At 39.0% G+C, this 21,223-nt stretch overlaps 1 protein-coding gene across 1 annotated transcript in view; it reads left to right on the top strand.

Annotated features, from left to right (window-relative positions):
* Window positions 1–21,223, top strand: part of ANTXR2 (anthrax toxin receptor 2) — a 173,814-nt gene that overhangs the window by 16,667 nt on the left and 135,924 nt on the right. Inside the window, exons 4-7 of the mRNA XM_005681813.3 lie at window positions 6,006–6,087; window positions 6,811–6,918; window positions 7,047–7,115; window positions 8,480–8,560. Of these exons, the coding sequence (XP_005681870.3) occupies window positions 6,006–6,087; window positions 6,811–6,918; window positions 7,047–7,115; window positions 8,480–8,560 (340 nt within the window). The remainder of the gene's footprint in view (window positions 1–6,005; window positions 6,088–6,810; window positions 6,919–7,046; window positions 7,116–8,479; window positions 8,561–21,223) is intronic.

The following is a 21,223-nucleotide window of genomic DNA, read 5'->3' as shown; positions in this document are numbered from 1 at the left end:
TTGAGTTAGGTTGGAATAGATGGGCACATTTCCTTTTACTTTCATGACTTTGAATAATATTTTTCAATTCAAACTCTCAAAGCCTTAAGAATTACTATGTAAGGTAGAAATGTGAGAATTGAAGTTTTATTTATTAGAAATGATAATTTTCCTAAAATAGTTTAAAATTGTGCTGTGGTAGAAGTACATTTTGGGATTTTGATATTCACTTATTCAAGAGCAATCCTGAACACATGCATATGAGTTGGAGTTTGTATAACTTAATATAAAGTTTAAAAATTCTGTGTGTTTTAGGAGCATTAATGAAGAGAAGTTCTCAGATAAGGCTCCCAAACTGTGAAAAACAAAGGTGATAATTCCTATTTACATTGCCTTCAATGATTAAGAGAGCAGTACAGTGAATTGATGGGCTTCTCTGGCGGCTCAGATGTAAAGCATCTGTCTGCAATGCGATCTTCCTGCGCAACTAACACTTGGGCTTCCCTAGTGGCTCAGCAGTAAAGAATCCAATGCAGGAGCCACAGGAGACGCAGGTTCGACCCCTAGAAGATCCCCTAGAGGAGGGCATGGCAACCCACCCCAGTATGCTTGCCTGGAGAATCCCGTGGATAGAGGAGCCTGGTGGGCTACAGTCCATGGGGTCGCAAAGAGTCAGACATGAGTGAAGTAACTTAGCACGCATGCACAGAAAATTGATATAAACAGTTGGAATTGATTATTGAACACTTAGATGCCATGCAGTGTACTAACTGTTTACAAGTAATAAGTGAAAGTTGCTCAGTTGTGTCTGACTCTTTGCAACTATACAGTCCATGGAATTCTCTAGGCCAGAATTCTGGAGTGGGTAGCCTTTCCCTTCCCCAGGGGATCTTCCCAATCCAGGGATCAAACCCCGGTCTCTTGCATTGCAGGCGGATTCTTTACCAGCTGAGCCACAAGAGAAGCCAAGAATATTGGAGTGGGTAGTCTATTCCTACTCCAATGGATCTTCCTGAACCAGGAGTTGAACCAGGGTCTCCTGCATTGCAGGTGGATTCTTTACCAACTGAGCTGTCAGGGAAGCCCTGATAATACGAGTAATAGTCCCTTTAATTTTTATAACAACTCTGCTTTATAAGTACTGTCAGTGTTCCCATTTTCAGAGGGGAGAAATGCAAGCTCAGAGAGGACACAACTTAGCAAAGTCACAAAATTACTGAGACTAGCGAGTCTTAGAGCTGGGAATTAAGGTGGCCAGTGCACCATGTTTGACCTATGGGTTGCGTTCATGGTATGATGCAGGGTGGCATGATGAAAGGATGAGGTCTGGCTGGCGGATGACCCTGCTCAGTTCCTGACACATCATGTGATAAAAGAATAATAGCTAATGTCTCTGTGACACTGACTTTGTACCGAATTCTTCATGTGCATCAACTCCTTTGATTTTTCACAGCAACCCTGTGGAGTTAGTGTTGGTGTTACTTTTGCTTAACGTGAAACAACTGAAGGATGCGGGGTAGATAATTGGCTGGAGCAGTCTGGACTCCTGTCCGGTGTGCCATCTGTCACCTCAAATTCAGCTTGCCACCATTTGTAGGTTTTCTAGAAGAGCAACATGGCAGTGCAGAGGAGAAGCTGTAGTGAAGAGGGTTTGTTTTGGGCACTAGCCACTTTCTTTCTCTCGTTTATCTCCTCTAATAGCTTTTCTGTCCAGATCCCACAGCTTTCTGAAATGTTCAAAGCTGCCAAATATAATAACATTATATTAAAAAGATGATGAGCTTCCCGGTGCCTCAGATGGTAAAGAATCTGCCTGTAATGCGGGAGATCTGGGTTCGCTCCTAGGGTGGGGAAGATCCCCTGGAAAAGGGAATGGCTACCCACTGCAGTGTTCTTGCCTGGAGAATTCCATGGACAGAGGAAACTGGTGGGCTTCAGTCCATGGGGTCGCTGAGCGACTAACCCTTTCATAAATGTGATAGCAGTCACCTAATAAATGTCTGTGGAGTGAGTGAATGAAGACTTCATTGGAGCAGCTACTCTTATTTACATTTTATGGATGTGGAAACTGAGCTGCAGGAAATTAAACAACTGCCCATGCTTACACTAGTTGAGGAACCGAAGTTTTAGTTCGTTTCTGATTTACTCCAAACCTGAGTCTTCCCACCTCATTCTGTAGCTTTCCATATAATTTGTTTTCACTAAAGCTTTAGTATAAAACTTTCTTTCCTCTATTCCTTTCCCTCCTCCTTTTTGGGTTTTTATCAAATTTTTTCAACCCTCAGTTTGCTGAGTGAGCTCTCCTTAGAATCAAGAAGAAAGTAAACTGGGTAAACAAAATCCTACGAACAGAGGAATGACCAGTGTCAATAACAACTGTAGTAGCTACAACTAACTCTTTTTATTTTCTTGGCCATGCTGCATGGCCTGTGCGATCTTAGTTTCCTGACCAGGGATTGAACCCGCACCCCCTGCATTGGAAGTGTGGAGTCTTAACCCCTGGACAGCTAGGGAAGTCCCCTAGCCCAGTACTTCTTATGTGCCACTTAATCTTCACAATGGCCCTGTAGTACAGGTATTTTCCTCTTTGTTTTATAGTTGAAAAAATGAGATTGGGCTTGGAAATAATCCATGTTCTCTCTGGCTATAAGTCATCCATCCCAGAAACTGCATTTTACGTTTTAAAAGATTATCCTAGTTACCTCTAAAACCCCTTTAGTAGAAGAACTGACTGGCAAAATAGGTAAGGAAAAGAGCATTCCAACAACATTCCATGGAATTCTCCAGGCAAGATTACTAGAGTGGGTTGCCATTTCCTTCTCCAGGATATTTTCCCAACCCAGGGATTGAACCTGGGTCTCCCGCATTGCAGGCAGATTCTTTACCAACTGAGCCACTAGGGAAGCCCTTTCCAACAATATGGAAAGGTTTTTAAGTTAGATTAGATCAGAGTTTCATAATTCTTGGCCGCATTATAGAATGCTCTGGAGAATTTCCAAGAAATACCCTGACCCCAGCACACATCAAGTAAATTAAAACTTTTTCCATTAGTGTCCAGAAGATTTTTTTTTTTTTAAACCTTTTAGGTGATCCCAGTGTCTAGCCAGGGTAGAGAATGACATTGCACCTGTAAATGGGTGAGAGGGTAGCCGTAGACTAGGCGTAAATTGTTGTCATATCACAGTGTAAGATCACAGTGTTCACATGTATGGGTGCTCAGCCAATGTGTGTAGACTGATTGACTGAAACCTAGAAGGAGCTTTGAAATCTGGAGAGTTAAGGCAATGCATACTGAAAAGTTCAGGTTAAGTATAGATATACATTTATAAATGTATATCTTCAGTCACAAGTAGAAAGGACTTAAAATTATGCCTGAATTGTGCTAGTTGGGCAAGTCAGAATTTTCTGCCAACTATTTTATTATGCCACTGTTTATAAAATATATCTTCACCTTAGCTGTGCCATCATGCATACCTTCCGTAGTTGCAAGTGTCTTATGGCTGGAGAAAGGCCACTGATGTGGCGCAGTGCCTAGCAGTTGTGGTTGCTACGTTTTCTTCCCTTCCCTTCTCTTGTCTGCTTATCTTTCCTCGTCTCTTCTTATCTCTTCTTTCCTTTACTCAGCAGAGAAATTTGAAGGATACTAATAGAGCTGAGAGTGTTCATTTTTTAGATTAAAAAATGAGTCAATATGTTTTTGCCTCTGCCACCCCCCGCCTCTCTGCCTCATCTCCTCTTTTCAATCAACATAATTATAAAGTCAAGAAGAAAGCATTGATTATAGATTTTGGTACCCTGATGCCCAACAACAACAAAAAAACCAACAATAGCAACAGCAATCAAACAGAGGTTTCATATCCCATTTTATTTGTTTAAATTCTGCCTCTTCCCAAGAAGTATTTGAAGTCACACAGAATACAATTACATTGCAGAAAATTAGTAACATCTGAAAAGAAAAGCTAAGATCTTAGAAAAGAGGATATAGCAATATGATAACGATATGAGCGTGACAGAATTTTCTGAATGAGGAAGACATTTACCATGCAGTTCCTGATAGTCAGGGCAAGAAATAGCTGTAGTTAGCAGAAAAGAGGAAGTGTGTAGCGATTACTCAGGGATGGTAAAGAAGCTTCTGCCCTGTGAGCTCATAGGGGACTTTGTGTGTCTTGCATCCTTGGCTACAGAATCACAACAAACTCTAAAGTAGTTTCGGTATTGCTGTTTGTTGTGGTTCAAGACAACGTTAAAGCCAAGCTCAGTGAATCTGATATTGATTTGAGCTGATCTTCATAACATACACATTCTTCTTTTATTTTTAAACATTTTCTCCCTTGCTTTCCTTTAGAACTTTAAGTCACAGTATAAATGGATGAGTTGTGTTTTTTACCTACTACATGATTTTTTTCTCCCTCAGTTCACCATTTACTAATAAAGAAAATTGAAGCTTATTTTTAGTTACTTGGAATCCCTCAAAGGCCCTATCTTGTAATTTCCCATTTGGTGACACTTTGTTTTTTCTTTAATTTAAAAACCTTTTCATTCATTTGTTGATTCAGGTCTCAGTTGTGGCGCACGGGCCTAGTTGCCCCATGCCGTGTGGGATCTGGCCCCATGCCGTGTGGGATCTTAGTTCCCCAACCAGGGATCGAACCAGCATCCCCTGCATTGGAAGGCGAACTCTTTATCACTGGACCACCTGGGAAGTCCCAGTGATACTTGTTGATAGAGGAGAGGCTGACAGAGTGTGTAGTTACTCTGGAAAGTGACAGACCAGGGCTCATGAATGTTGATGTTGTTGGGTATGGCCAAGGGACCCTTTTCCTCTATGATTCTGTAGCTGCAAAAGTAATGAAGCAGTTCAGAGTAACTTAGAATGTCCCAGTGGCTGGTATGGGATACAGGCAGGAGTGCTCTGCTTCTTTCGGTGAAATAAGCAGGCAGACACCTACCTTCCCACTCTGAATCCCACCTTCCCACTCTGAATCCCACATTTAGCAAGTTCTTTCTGCTTAGAGCCTTCTACTAGTGTTGTCTGGTCCTCAGAAGTAATGATGATTCGAATCTGAACTAATGGAGAAGGCGATTTTTACCAGGCAAAAGCTGTTTGTGTAAACTTGGATTTCAGTTGTCTTTTTTCATTTCTCTTTTGGCAGCAAACATTAATGCTTGAGGACACGCTGCCACTCATTTCTGGGAAGCACCAAATATTTGGTTTTTATCTGCATTCAGACTGAGTCAGTTTCAAGTTGTTTCTGTAGATATTAAAACATAAATATTTAGATAAAACAAGTTTATAAATTATGTAATTTACTCCATCATCTGTGGAACTATGAATTTTTTTCCTGGGATATATTGAAAAATTTATTGAACACTTACTTTGTAAAAGGCATTATAATAAGTAACTAGGGCAAAGTTGGGGGATATATTATAAATACTAGACATGGTGATAGCCCACTGTAGGATTCCAGTTTAGTTAAATGAAAATGTTAAATCAGTGAAATTATTTTAAAGTAGAATATTTTTAAGATACAGAATTGTTGATTGCAGTAAAAGTTGAACATACATATATTTGGGGCATCTTAGAAAAAAGAGTGTACTGAAGTTAGTTAGGTTCAGAATAGGTAGATGTTAAAACAAGTATTTAAAGAGACAGTCAACTGGGTTGGTGGAGGTGACTGAGTTAGAAAGAAGGAAGATTAGGATTATACTTTGAAAGTTGTGTTTTCTAGAAACTTCCTGAGATGAACTTGTCTGATAATAATTTTCACTACAATATTAAAATAGAATCCTTAAAATTAAAACGAAATAAGTTATTTTAAATGTGGGTGAGGCTCTGGTGAATGATTTTATGCTTAAAATACAGACATTATTAAATACTCATTGAAATAACAGTATGAGGAGTTATCTGCCCTCAAAACCTGGGGCAAAACTGCCTTACTTGCAGAACTACCACATTTTTGGAAAAGTGCTTATTGTGATCTTTCCTCATTTTTCTTTTGTTTAATTTTGTACTGTATTATTTTCAGAGGCAAAATCAGTGAAGGCTTGGACAATTTGAAACATGTGAGTCCTGTAGGAGAGACATACATCCATGAAGGACTGAAGCTAGTAAGTTCTTTTATACTTATAAGTATGGGAAAGAACGTTTTCTTAATCTGTAATGAAATAAATTATAACTCCCTAGTAAAACTCAAAGATGTCATTACATGCTTACCTTAATATTAAGAAAAAATTCTTTTAGTTGTTCTAAGGATAAGACTGATGGAAAGAATTCACCATGGTGATAAAAGAAGTTTGGATGACAGTTTGCCGTTTAAGAAATTTTCCGTTTTCTCTGCAACTATATTCAGAGAACCACATTTTCTCTGTGGTTATAGTCAGTCAAGGCTAAAATCCTTTATCATTTACACCCAATAGTAATTACTCTATAATGTGAATATATGTATATTTCAAATTAAAATAGTTAATATAAAATACCCTGTTTTAAGGAAAGAAGAAAGAAAGTGAAGTCTCTCAGTCATGTCCAATTCTTTGTGACCCCATGGTCTGTAGCCTACCAGGCTCCCCTGTCCATGGGATTTTCCAGGCAAGCGTACTGGAGTGGGTTGCTATTTTCTTCTCCAGGGGATCTTCCCAACCCAGGGATCGAACCCAAGTCTCCACATTGCAGGCAAACGCTTTACCTCCTGAGCCATCAGGGAAGCCCTACCCTGTTTTAAAAGCTAGTCCAAAATAGTTTGATTTTGCCAGACTTAAAATGCAGCTTGATGGAACATGCTGGTTAAAAGTTAAGATTAACTTGTGAATTGGACAATTTTTCTTCATTTTCAGGCAAATGAACAAATTGAGAAAGCAAGAGGCTTAAAAACCTCCAGTATCATAATTGCTCTGACAGATGGTAAGTTGGACGGTCTGGTGCCATCATACGCAGAGAAAGAGGTGAGTGTTGAACTGAAACTGTTCTTTACACCCCAGTGTATTTTGCTGTATGTCTCTGCGTGTGGAGCCTGATGTTGGAATAATTCACCTGTGTCCCTCTCTCTGTCCCTCTCTCTTTCTCTCAATAGGCAAAGATATCCAGGTCACTTGGGGCTAGAGTTTATTGTGTTGGTGTCCTTGACTTTGAACAAGCTCAGGTAAGTATAGCAGATCTGCAGCCTTGAATCTAAATCACGTAATAGTCTTAAGGAGAGTTGATCAGATTTTTAAATAATGACTTGCGTGCATTCTTCCTTGGTGGCTCAGATGGTAAAGAATCTGCTAGGAATGTGGGAGACCCAGGTTCGATTCCTGGGTTGGGAAGATCCCCTGCAGAAGAAAATGGCTACCCACTCCAGAATTCTTGCCTGGAAAATCCCATGGACAGAAGAGCGTGGCAAGCTAAACCCCATGGGGCCACGAAGAGTCAGACATGACTGAGCAACTAACACTTCCGTGCATGCTAAGTCGTTTCAGTTGGGTCTGATTCTTTGCAGCCCTGTGGACTAAAGCCTGCCAGGCTTCTCTGTCCATGGGATTCTCCAGGCAGGAACACTGGAGTGAGTTGCCATGCCTTACTCCAGGGGATCTTCCTGACCCAAACCCATGTCTCTTATTATATCTTCTGCATTGGCACTTTACCACTAGTGCCACCTGAGAAGCACAGTGTTAGTCACTCATGGGGTCTGACTCTTTGCAACCCCACAGACTGTAGCCTGTCAGATTCCTCTATCCATGGAATTCTCCAGGTAAGAATATTGAATTGGGTTGCCATTCCATTCTCTAGGGGGATCTTCCCAACCCAGGGGTCAAACCTGGGTCTCCTACATTGCAGCAGATTTCTTTATCATCTGAGCTACCACAGAAACCCACTTAATTGTTAAAGATTTTCTATAAAAATGGCCCCCTGTCTTGAACTCTGTGTTAGTAATGTCTGATTTTGATAGGTTTCATTACCTAATTAAACTGAAGACGAAACTCTATTTTTCTTGAACATTAATAAAATAATATGTATGCTCCTCTTTAATCAGCTGATGAGGTTATCATGTCAAGTCTTGTTTAGATGTTTTAGTTTTGATTGAAAACTTGACTCTTAGGAGTTTAGGATTTGGGAAGTCTGTTGGAAAAATATTTAATGATTTTCCTTAAAAAAAGTGTTTTTTTTTTTTCATGAAGTTTACAGGGTTTATGTATTAAATTTTTTTCCCACTCACAAAATGTTTTTACATTTAAATGTCTGGTTTACTGTGAGTGAAGCTTCTGTGTCTCATGACATTTACAGCTAGTAGAGCTCTGCACTGTTTTGAAATTGCGACTTGAGGCCAGTTGTAAAGGGGCTGTGCCTTATCTCAGTTCATGTTGTCATGCATTTAGAGTACACCAGTTACTCCAGTCAGTTCCTGACAAGGAGTTAATCCTCTGGTGTTATTTTTCAGATGAATGTAACTAACAAGTAAGGAAGGGCATAAAAGGTTGTATGTCTCAACCACCTCTCAGTGAACTTTTCCTCCTTTTTCTAAAGCTCGAAAGAATCGCTGATTCCAAGGAACAAGTTTTCCCTGTCAAAGGTGGATTTCAAGCTCTTAGAGGAATAATTAATTCTGTGAGTATTTCTTTGGGGGTAGGACAGGCTTATCATTTTAGACATATTTTAAATTAAAAGAATTAAAAAAATATTTTTATTTTGTTTGGGCATATAGCTGAATCACAATGTTGTGATAGTTTTGGGTGAACAGTGAAGGGACTCGGCCATATATATACATGTATCCATTCTCCCTCAAACCCCGCTCCCACCCAGGCTGCCACATAACACTGAGCAGAGTTCCTGTGTTATATATAAAGTAGGTCCTCGTCGGTTATCCATTTGAAATATAGCAGTGTGTAGATATCAATCCCAACCTTCTTAACCATCCCATCCCCCCATTCTTTCCTCTGGCAAAGCGTTGTCCCCATAAGTTTTTCTATCATAGATTCTCTGAATCTGTGAGTCTCTTTCTGTTTCATAAGTTCATTTGTGTGATTTCTTTTTAGATTCTACATATAAGGGACATCCCTTAGATATATTTTAAACTCTAGGGAGTAATCTTGTTATCTTGAAGAGAGAATTTAAGAAGGAAATTTGTTGAGTATTGAACATGCAGGGAAATTCTAGAGATATGGATTTTGTTAGTGAGATTTGGAATTAACTCTGACAAATTGAGTGCTGTGAGCCTGGGTTTGTGATTTCAAGTTTAAGATTGTCATCAGCAGTCTCAGAGCGTCCTTTGAGCATGGAGTTCCTCACTGAGTTGGTATCTTGAAAGTTTTATAGGCTTTATAGAAGTATAAAATAAAAATTTGGATTGGAATGTATGATTGCTTCCTGCTCCAAATATGGGTATTTCTTAGCTATCAGTCAGGCAACTCGAACCAGCAGCAGAGTATTTGACTGCGGTTGTTGTTCTTTCCATTTTAATGATTAATAGTTCCACTGGAGCTCATAATATTTCTGTTTGGAATTCAGTTGAGCTGTCTCTGGTGATTGTTAGAATCCGGGCCATCCTAACCAGGGGAAGGGAAAGTGGAGTGATGAAATGCAAAGCAAAACTCCTGGGCTTTCACAGCTGAGGTTTATGTTTCATTTTACTGCCTTTTGCTAGAAGCAGTAGGAACAGTTGCTATTAAGTATTTATGATATTTTGGTAAACAACATCCTAAAATGGAAGTGAATAATATATATATTCTCTAAGCCAAAGTTTTTCCTTTAATCTTTGGATATTTATTGAAGGGGAAAAAAAATCTCAGTTTTTTTCTGACATTTGGTTTTGGTATTTAAAATTTCTTTTTAAAGATCATGTTTTTTTTTCAGAAACGTACGATGAGTTTTTTTTTTTTTTAATTTGTTTTTGGTAGCATGTATGCTTTTTTCCTCATGATAAATGGGGCTTTTCAGGGAAAACATGCAATTTAGTTCTGTCACATATAAGAATAGTCAGTGGACAGGCCAAACCTAAGTACAGAATGCAACAGAGATATAATTATTTTAGGAGTTTTACATATGTATTTAGTTTCAGGAAAAAATTTCAATGTAAAATTAGTAAATATTTTTAGAGATGGATTCAAGGTACATTTTGTACAACTATAGTTTGTTTTAAAATATAGGAAAATGTATTGACAATGCAAAAGGGAGGATAATTTGACCTGTAAAAAAAGTGTGTTGTGCTGTGGTTAGTCGCTCAGTCGTGTCTGACTCTTTGTGACCCTATGGACTGTAGCCCGCCAGGCTCCTCTGCCATGGGAATTCTCCAGGCAAGAATACTGGAGTGGGTTGCCATAACCTCCTCCAGGGGATCTTCCCAACTCAGGGATGGAACCCACAGCTACTACATTGCAGGAAGATTCTTCCCTGTCTGAGCCACCAGGGGAGCCCAAGAATATTGGAGTGTGTACCTCCATTTCCTTCTCCACAGGAACTTCCTGACCCAGGATCAAACTGGTGTCTCCTGCATTGCAGGAGGATTCTTTACCAGCTGAGCTAGTAGGGAAGCCTGTGAAAAAAACTGTATTGTATTTTAAATAGAATTTTATTGTACTTGGGAATTTCCAGTTATTTTTATAATTATACTGAAGGAGAGAAGACCTCTGTGCATTTTGCCCCTTTGGAATTATTTTCTATCAAAGGATTAATTCAAGATTCTCCTGGTGATTAATTGGCATCTGGAAACTCTCTTTTTGTGGGTTATTACTACAGATTTCTCCTTCAAGAAATTGAGTAGTTGATTATTGGAGGAGATAAAGTTATTGTTATATTTATTTATTCAGTTTCATTTTTAAAATTTGTATTAAGGAAACTTTTGAAGGGGGTTCTCCAGGCAGGAATACTGGAGTCAGTCGCCATGATTATGTTCTTTGCAGTCAAAGATGAGAAGTTCTATATAGTCAGCAAAAACAAACCTGGATATGACTGTGGCTCAGATCCTGAGCTCCTTATTGAAAAATTCAGGCTTAAATCAAATAAATTAGGGAAAATCCTTAGGCCATTCAGATATGACCTAAATCAAATCCCTTATGATTATGTAGAAGAAGTGACAGATAGATTCAAGGGATTACATCTGGTAGACAGAATGCCTGAAGAGCTATGGACGGAGATTCATAACATTGTACAGGAGGCTGAGCCAAATCCAAGAGAAAAAAAAAAAAAAAAGAAATGCAAGAAGGCATTGTGGTTGTCTGGGGAGACTTTACAAATTGCTGAGGAAAGAAGAGAAGTTAAAGGCAAAGGAGAAAGGGAAAGATATACCTAACTGAATACAGAGTTCCAGAGAATAGAAAGGAGAGATAAGAAGGCCTTCTTAAATGAACAATGCAAAGAAATAGAGGAAAACAATAGAATGGGAAAGACTAGAGACCTCTTCAAGAAAACTGGAGATATCAAAGGAACATTTCATACAAGGATGGACATGATAAAGGACAGAAATGGTAAGGACCTAACAGAAGCAGAAGAGATTGAGAAGAGGTGGCAAGAATATACAGAACTATACAAGAAAGTTCTTCAGGACCTGGAAGGTCTCACTCACCTAGAGCCAGACATCCTGGAGTGTGAAGTCAGGTGGGCTTTAGGAAACATTACTATGAACAAAGCTAGTGGAGGTGATGGAATTCCGATTGAGATGTTTCACTTTCTAAAAGAAGATGCTGTTAAAGTGTGGCACTCAGTAGGTCAGCAAATTTGGAAGACTCAGCAGTGGCCACAAGACTGGAAAAGATCCGTTTTTCTTCCAATCCCAAAGAAGGACAATGCCAAAGAATGTTCAAACTACCATACAATTGCGCTCATCTCACATATCATCAAGGTGATGCTCAAAATCCTTCAAGCTAGGCTTTGACAGTTTGTGAAATGAGAACTTCTGGATATAAAAGCTGAGTTTAGAAAAGGCAGAGGAACCAGAGATCAAATTGCCAACATTTGTTGAATCATGGAGAAAGCAAGAGAATTCCAGCAAAACATCTACTTCTGCTTCATTGAGTACACTGAAGCCTTTGACTGTGTGGATTGCAACAAACTCTGGAAAATTCTAAAAGAGATGGGAGTACCAGACAACCTTACATGTCTTCTGAGAAACCTGTATGTGACTCAAGAAGCAACAGTTAGGAACGGAAATGGAACAATGGACTGGTTCCAAATTGGGAAAGGAGTATGTCAAGGCTGTATATTGTCACCCTGCTTATTTAACCCATATGCAGAGTACATTTTGCTTAATGCTGGGCTGGATGAATCACAAGCTGGAATCCAGATTGCTGAGAGAAATATTAACAACCTCAGATATGCAGATGATACCACTCTAGTGGCAGAAAGTAAAGAGCAATTAAAAAGCCTCTTGATGAGGTTGAAAGAGAAGAGTGAATAAGTTGGCTTGAAACTTAGCCAAGAGTGTCAGAATACTAAGATTGTGACATCTGGTCCCACTGTGTGAGCCGGTGCATGCATGCTAAGTTGCTTTAGTCATGTCCGACTCTTTGTGACCCTATGGAGTGTAGCCTGCCAGGCTCCTCTGTCCATGGGATTTTCCAGGCAAGAATACTGGAGTGGGCTGCCATTTCCTTCTCCAGGAGATCTTCCTGACCCAGGGATCAAACCTGTGTCTCTTTCATCTTCTGCATTGACAGTTGGGTTCTTTTACCACTGGTACCACCTGGGAAGGCCCCTGGTCCCATTACTTCATGGCAAATAGAAGGGGAGAAAGTGGAAGCAATGACAGGTTTTATTTTCTTGGATTCCAAAATCACAGTGGACAATGACTGCTGCCATGAAATTAAAAGATGCTTGCTCCTTGCAAGGAAAGATTTGACAAACCTAGACAGCATATTGGGGCTTCCCTGGTGGCTCAGAGGTTAAAGTGCCTGCCTCCAATGCAGGAGACCTGGGTTCGATCCCTGGGTCGGGATCTCCCCTGGAGAAGGAAATGGTAACCCACTCCAGTATTCTTACCTGGAAAATCCCACGGACGGAGAAGCCTGGTAGGCTACAGTCCATGGGGTCACAAAGAGTCGGACATGACTGAGCAACTTCACTTTCACTAGACAGCATATTAAAAAGCAGACATCAATTTGCTGACAAAGTTGCATATAGTTAAAGCTATGGTTTTTCCAGTAATCATGTATGGATGTGAGAGTTGGACCATAAAGAAAGCTGAGCACTTAAGAATTGATGCTTTCAAATTGTGGTGCTAGAGAAGACTCTTGAGAGTCCCTTGGACTGCAAGAAGATCAAACTACTCAGTTCTAAAGGAAATCAACCCTGAATATTCACTGGAAATACTGATGCTGAAGCTGAAGCTCCAGTACTTTGGTCACCTGATGGGAAGAGCCAAATCATTGGAAAATACCAAAAATACTGAGAAAGATTGAACGCAAAAGAAGAGGATGGCAGAAGATGAGATGGTTAGAAAGCATTACCAACTCTGTCGATATGAATTTGAGCAAACTCTGGAAGACAATGGAAGGCGGAGGAGCCTGGTGTGTTACAGTCCATTGGGTTGCAAACAGTCAGACATAGTGACTGAACAACAACAAAATTATGTCTAAAGATTTAGTTTGAAGCTAGAAAAATTTGGGTTATTTTAGCCACCAATCATGAACTAAGCCTCTTATGTTTCATCTAGAGGGAGCTGATGGGTATAGTTATCATCTCATTATAGTTAAACTTAAGCTATTTTATCACAAAAGGAGGAGTAAGTGATCCTCAGGGAAGTCAGCCTCTGGGGAAACCTTGGTGGTGACTTGGCAGAGGAGGCATGTAGACAGAGAGCATTGCAATTAAATGCTCACACTAATGGTTGAGATTTTTATCATCATGATGGTAACTTGGGATTTATGCCTATTTTGTAGAAGTTTAAAGCAATTCAAGTACTTTCTCTCTCTTCAGGGCAGAGACTGCACCACCTCTGATAAGATACAAAAGCTGTATATTGGCCTCAAACTTGAATTATCCTTTATATTTAGAATACCATCTTATCTTTAAAAATTGTATATGGTATTTAAAACCAATATAATGAATCTATTTCAGGGTATAGAGCAGAGAGAAGAGAATTTCTGTCTGTTCTTTATGATTTACCAAACTAATGGATTACACTCTACTGTGGAATGTTTTACACAAAGCTAAGAAGGAGACATGAGGGATGTGGGTTTGATCCCTGGGTAGGGAAGATCCCTTAGAAGAGGAAATGAAAACCCACTCCAGTATTCTTGCCTGGAGAATCCCATGGACAGAGGAGCCTGGTGGCTACAGTCCATGGGGTCTCAAGGAGTCAGACATGACTGAGCCACCAACACTAAGCAAATGGAAGAAATCAGAACATTTAAGTTGTTTAAATGTTTGGTGCACTGAAGGCAGGATATTTGCTAAATGGATTCATAATTTATTTTTCCTGTAGAACTTATTTAAATCCATCTGGCCTTATTAATTGTCAGTATATTAATTTCCATAAAGTTAATCTTTACATGAGAAAAATTGATATCATGAATTTCTTGTATACTTTGTCCTCCTTCCCCTGCCCACCAAAATCCAGTGACTTAATTGGCCTGGTCCCTTTATTATATAAGATACCACCTTTTGTTAACGCATAGTTTGTTTATAATCGACATCAGCAAGTATAGGAGTTTAATTTTGGAGCCTTCATTATAGTTTTTTTCATTTTTCTACAATTTTTAATGTGAAATTTATATACAGTGTAAAGAAACAATTGCATGAAATGAACTACACAAATCTTATGCATTCAATGAGTTCTGACAAAGGCATGTACTTGTGTTCAAAAACCCGATCAAGATATAGAACATTACTTTCACCCTAGAAAGTTCCTTTGTGGTTCCTCTTAGTCAGTCTTTGCCCTTTCCACTCCCAAGGCAGCTGCTCTTCTGATTTTTTTTTTTCCAGCAGAGTTTAATTAAGCTTGTTGTAGAACTTCATATAAATGAAATCATATAGTATATACTCATCTATATAAGGCTCCTTTCACTTAGCAGAGTATTTCTGAGATTCATCTGCCTGTTACGTATACTTGGAGTTTGTTACCTTTTATTCCATTGCATGACTATAGCACAGTTTGCTAAATTGTTCTCCTATAGACAGACACCTAAACTGTTTCTATTTGGGGGTATTGTGAATAAAGCTGCTGATAACATTCATGTAGAATTCTTTTTGTGGGCACATATTTTCATTTTTCTCAGGCAAATACCTAGAAGTGAAGTTTCTGGCCTGCCTATAGGATAGCCATATGTTTAATTGTGTAATGTGCACATAAAAAGAATTTCTTTAAACATCATTAGTCATCAAGGAAATGTAGTTTAAAATCACTACATTCCCACCGAAATGGATAAAGTTTAAAACACTGACAACACAAATGTTGGTGAGGATGTAGAACAACAGGAAGTTTCATGTATTATTGGAGTGACTCCAACAATTTAATCACTCTGGAAAAAGCTCTAACAGTTGTCATTATAGTTTTTATAAAAAGAAGAAACACGGTAGTAGTTATAACTTTTATAACCTTGGGAACCAAGGAACTGTAAAAGGCCTCTGTTATGAACATATTAACACATAAATAACAAATTTTCTAAAATTTGATTCAGAAAATCATTTTAATGTTCTATTTTAATTTGGAGGGAAATGTATCATAAAAAATTTTGGATTTCTATCCAGGGAAATGATACATAAATTTTTTTTTTTTTGCATAACATTTTTTATGCCATTGGTTTAACCTCCACTATTAATTAGCATATATGAAGGTTTAGAATTCATTATCTCAAGGTGGTACTAGTGAAAAATTTTTTGTCTTTTTCACCCTTCTTCTCCTCAACCTAATGTATTCTTTCATTTATTCACTTAGTGAGTTCTTACTATGTTAGGGCATCATGTTAAGCTTGGAAGAGGGGACACAAACTTAAATAAGACAAATTCTCTGTTCTAAAGGGTCTGGAGAGTGACAATTCAGGTTTTTGGGTTATGGTGGTGCCCTCCAAGAATGATAAAGTATGAGAATTTGGAAAAGGGAAATTTCAGTGAGTCACCCTGTATGATAAAAGTAATTCTTTAATGCAATTTGTGGTAAAGTGCCAATATGATTAAAATTGACAGAAGAGTGAGATAAGTTGGGTTATGTAAAGTCATGGGAGGCTTTTTATGGTGGGATCTGAACTGCACTCTGACAGCTGGAATAGATTAATTAATAGAATTAATTAGAACCTCAGAAACAGCTTAGGCTGAGTGGCTGAAGCACAGGAGGCTTTGGCCTGGATTGTGGAGTGATATGAGGGATAAACATTGATAGGTAGGCTGGGTCCAGATTATGGAGATCGTCCAATGTTTGGATGGTAAATTGGCACTTTTTGCATAAATAATTGAGGAATCATGGAAAATTCATTTAGAGCCTGAAATTTATAAGAAAGCAATGGGAATTCAGGTAGGATATTCCTGTGGTAATATAAGCTGCATTATAAGTCTCATGCAGTAGTGCTTGTGAGACATGGTGTCAGGAAACCCAGTATAGAGAAGACAAAATGAGACTAGAAACAGGAAGACCTGAGTGCAAGTTCCAGCTCTGCCGATGTCTAGCCATGTGACTTTCTGTGTGTCCTATAATGTAATCTTTCTCAGTTTTAAAATTCTCATTACTCAAATGAGGATAATGATATCTATGTCATTGGGTTGTTTTGTGAATTACGTGAGATAATGATTAAATATGATCTAACACAGAAGGGCTGGATTTTAAAACATGTGATAGGAAGCTAGGAATGGCAAGAAGCTAGGACCATGTAGGATGGGGTTATTGATCCTTCTGTAGGGCAGTCCACTTAGAGAGATTGTCAGTATTCTAAGTGATCAATGACTTTAGATCTAAAGAGTGGTGGTATTAGATATGCAAGGATCAAATCTAGCAAGGGGTCAAAACGACAAGGACTTCAAGATGGTATAGCCACCCAAAGTCAAGATCTGACTGTGCCTTAGTTCTAAATTCTCAGGATTCAGGTCTAAGGTTTCCCAGGTGGCACTAGTGGCAAAGAACCTGCCTGTCAGTGCAGGAATTGCAAGAAACGTGGGTTTGATCCCTGGGTCGGGAAGATCCCCTGGCGTAGGAAATGGCACCCTATTCCAGTATTCTCTTGCTTCCCAGTGGTACGAAACTCACCTGTCAGTGCAGGAGAGACAAGAGACTTGGATTTGATCCCTGGGTCGGGAAGATCTGCTGAAGGAGGACATGGCAAACCCACTGCAGTATTCATACCTGAAGAATCCCTTGGACTGAGGAGCCTGGCAGGCTAAAGTCCACAGGGTTGCAGAGGGTCAGACATGAAGCAACTCAGCACAGCCAGTATTCTTGCCTGGGAAATCCCATGGACAGAGGAGCCTAGCAGGCTAAACAATCCATGGGGTTGCAAAGAATCAGACATGACTGAGTGAGCACAGGTCTAGAACCCAGGGAACAGCTGAAAAAGTAGATTCAGAATTCCCATGACAAAAGCGATATAGAACTTTAAGATTCTCCATTCTTGCTGGGGAACTCATGGTAGTAATTAGTGATTCAGAGTAGAAACCTTACTTTGTAAGGGGGGAACCACACACCAGTGGAGCATAGGTCCTTAGGGCTTATTTCAGGCACTGGGATTCTAGGTCTTTCCCAATAAAACTAGGTCAAGGATGTCAAGTGAAAGTGAAAGTGAAATCCCCTCAGTTGTGTCCGACTCTTTGCAACCCCATGGACTATACAGTCCATGGAATTCTCCAGGCCAGAATACTGGAGTGGGTAGCCTTTCCCTTCTCCAGGGTATCATCCCAACCCAGGGATCCAACCCAGATCTCCCACATTGCAGGCAGATTCTTTACCAGCTGAGCCACAAGGGAAGCCCAAGAATGTCAACGGAAGTGCCTGATAGATTCACTGTCCTGGTCAGAACTATGTCAGGAACAAGGTGGGGCTGAACCACTAGGTATAAAACTGTTGGCTCTTTCTGAGCCAGGTTCTGAAGACTCCAATGAATGTTACCTGGCAATTAGTTGCTGCTGTTAAAATTGTGATGGCAGTGAAACTGGAAATAAAATAGTAAATGTGGGAAGCTTTAAAAAATTAATAGAACCTGGGAGCTCACTGGATATAGGATGAAAAGGACAAGAGTGGGGAGTCAAATACAACTTTCACTCCTGATAATGTGGCTGAGTATCTAGAAGCATTGAAAGTGAAAATTGTTTTCACAGAAGGGCCAGAGTGTTAGAGGACAGAGTGGAATTGGGCCTGGGAAGAAATCCCAGTGGGGAATGTCACTAAGGGAAGTGGAAATTCAGAGAAATGTTCAGGCCAGGAAACTGTAGACTTGAGTCATTCTCCAGCCTCTTGATCTTTCTCTTCTCCCACTACCTACAGACACAAGGATTTTATTATGTTTTCCACTTTAGGTTAACTTTAAAATCTTAGAATGTTACATACTTATTTTTGGTTTCTTGGAAAGGCAATTATAGGACTTTCATTTGAAAATGAAATTTTATTCAAGCTAGGATAGGTCAGAGACTAGCCTGTGAGTACCACATACTTTCCAATGCAGCGTTTCATTATGCAGTGCTGGGGAAGAGAACATTGAAAATAGAACAAAACCATGATTAGTGAATTATGGGGGAAGAATGAAAAGCAAAATAATCTGTGCAAAACCTCCTTCCCTTTTTTTTTTCCTTCTCAAAACAAGGCCATGAGATGTCTTACTCTTTGCAGTTGGTTCCACAAATTTTTTTGATACAGTACCTCAGAAAATATTAAGCAGAAGAGATGAATCAGTTGTGGAGCTGGCTTTATAAATAATGCCTGATCCAAAAGAATTAAGAACACTACATCCTAGGTGATGGCAGCAAATGCTAAAGTTCCTAAGTACATAATGGGAAAATAAGAGAGCCTAAACAGGAAGAGCATGGTCACTCAGATGTGTAGAAAATTTAAATGAAACTGTAATAGATTGTTTATAAAGGGAGAAAAGTGCAATATACATTTCGAAAGGTAACTTCATTCATTGTGCTGGGAATGTAAGCTTCATTTGACCTTTGGAGCCAAGTTGTTTTTCTCAGCCATATCTGCTGTTGTTTTTATTATTTTTAAAAGTATCTAACAAAGATGTCTAAACTATGTTTGAATGGAATGAGAAGACATTGCCAAATCATTTTCTCTACAGGAAAATCATTTTCATAGAACAGAATACCTAATAATCTACCCAATAAGACTTTAGCTTAAATACTTTTGGCAGGTTCTGCTACAGACGTTGACTGTTTAGTTGTGAGACTCTCTATAAAATCATGGCTGGATGAAAAACCTAAAGTCTGAGCTAACTCTGAAGATATATTCATAGGAAAACAACTGAACTGGTACAACTTACTCAAAATTGGAAGTCAGTTTCTAGGAGTCCCTTTAAAAAGGGACAGGCTGTAATGTGAGGCCCACTGTATGTCAGATTCTCTTGGGCTTCAGTTTATCCAAGAATCGTTGGTATTAAATGTAGATGAGGTGTCTCTTTTCATAACATCTTCACATTAATGATAGAAAGGTTGGGACTGTATTTCCCTCTGCTTCCTTTTTTTTTTGTCTAGTACCTGATACAGTGTTGGGTAAGTAGACACTGCCCAATTCCCATTTGTCAGTGAATAATAAATATAATCTATACTTCTTGAAAATATTTTTATAATATAGTTATGGTGTATTTAAGCATCAGAAAAATCAACTCTTTTTTTTTTAACCAGAAAATACTTTATTTTGAATTGACTTTTGATTCTACATTACTTTATTTCATCCTTTTGTTTATATTCCGCGGTATTAAGACTTTCGGTTACAAGTGACAAAAACCAAGTGTATAGTAGCCTGAGGGAAAGGAAAAGAAAGTTATTTGCTTATCTAACTAACTGGTGGTCCAGAGGAGGAGATTACCCCAGGTGCAGTTGGATCCAGGGTACCAATCCACTCTTAAGGTCTTCTCCGTTTCTAAGTTTTGCCTATGATTCTGTTTGCCCCTGGAGAAGGCAATGGCAACCCACTCCAGTCCTCTTGCCTGGAAAATCCCATAGATGGAGGAACCTGGTAGGCTGCAGTCCATGGGGTCGCTAAGGGTAGGACATGACTGAGTAACTTCACTTTCACTTTTCACTTTCATGCATTGGAGAAGGAAATGGCAACCCACTCCACTTGCCTGGAGGATCCCAGGGACGGGGGAGCCTGGTGGGCTGCCGTCTATGCAGTTGCACAGAATCGGAGACGACTGAAGCGACTTGGCAGCAGCAGCATCTGTTTGCCTCATTCTCTCCTTGTTTTGTTGATTATCAGAGGAAAGTTAATTGCCCAAGGTTTCAGCTTACATGGGCCTCAATTAGCAAGCCCATTGTCTCAGCATCAGTATATTCTATCCCAGTTAAGGACTCTGATTGACTCAGCTGGGTCAAGTGCTCATTCTTATAACAAATAACATAGTCAACAGACATATTTGGACCAGCCTGAGTAACATGCTCACCCCCATGGTGGAAGGTTGGGAACAAGGTGGAGAAAGAGAAGGTATCATGATTGATAGCCTCACTAGAACCACATAGAATAGAGAACAAGTTTCCTAGTAAAAAGGCAATACTGTTTATAGATATGTAAGGATGAAAAAATGCTAAGGATAGGGAAGAAAAATCAATAGCTATGACAGTCCACTATATTAAAATATATTTAAAATATTTTTACCATATTCTAACAAGGTGCTTCATTTCTTCGTAATTCCAATTAACTAAAAAATACCAATAGAAAGTTCACTTTAAAATATCCATTTAATTTAATGAAATTTTATCATCTTGACATCTTTTGTCCAATGGTCTATTTGTATTTGCATTATAATTTTACTTAATACTATTCTTTCCTTTTTCATTATTTGGTGGGGATTGTAGTATAAGGAAATCAAATCCATTTCTGATAAATAATTACAACTGTGATATTTTGTGAGAAAACTTCAGTGGTGGTATTAAGTTGCATCGCCAAAGTTAAGTGTCAAATGCTTATTTCTTAACGTTAATCTTTTGGGCTAAAAAAGAAGATAAACTTTTAGAGGCTCACTTGTTTGTGAAAGTAAATTTGGTTAAGTAGGACATTGAAAAGGGGGATAAAATGGTAAGATTTATGATTAAATGTACCATCAGTGTAAATCCCATAATTTTAATGCACTTTTAACATAAAGTCTATTGTTCATCCATTAAGAAAGCATTAAATGGTTATTCTGAGTTTGTGCTGAACAA

Source organism: Capra hircus, chromosome 6, assembly GCF_001704415.2.
Source record: "Capra hircus breed San Clemente chromosome 6, ASM170441v1, whole genome shotgun sequence".
NCBI lineage: Eukaryota > Metazoa > Chordata > Mammalia > Artiodactyla > Bovidae > Capra > Capra hircus.
Note: the sequence above shows the minus strand (reverse complement) of the source record. Positions and strands in the feature narration are given on the sequence as shown.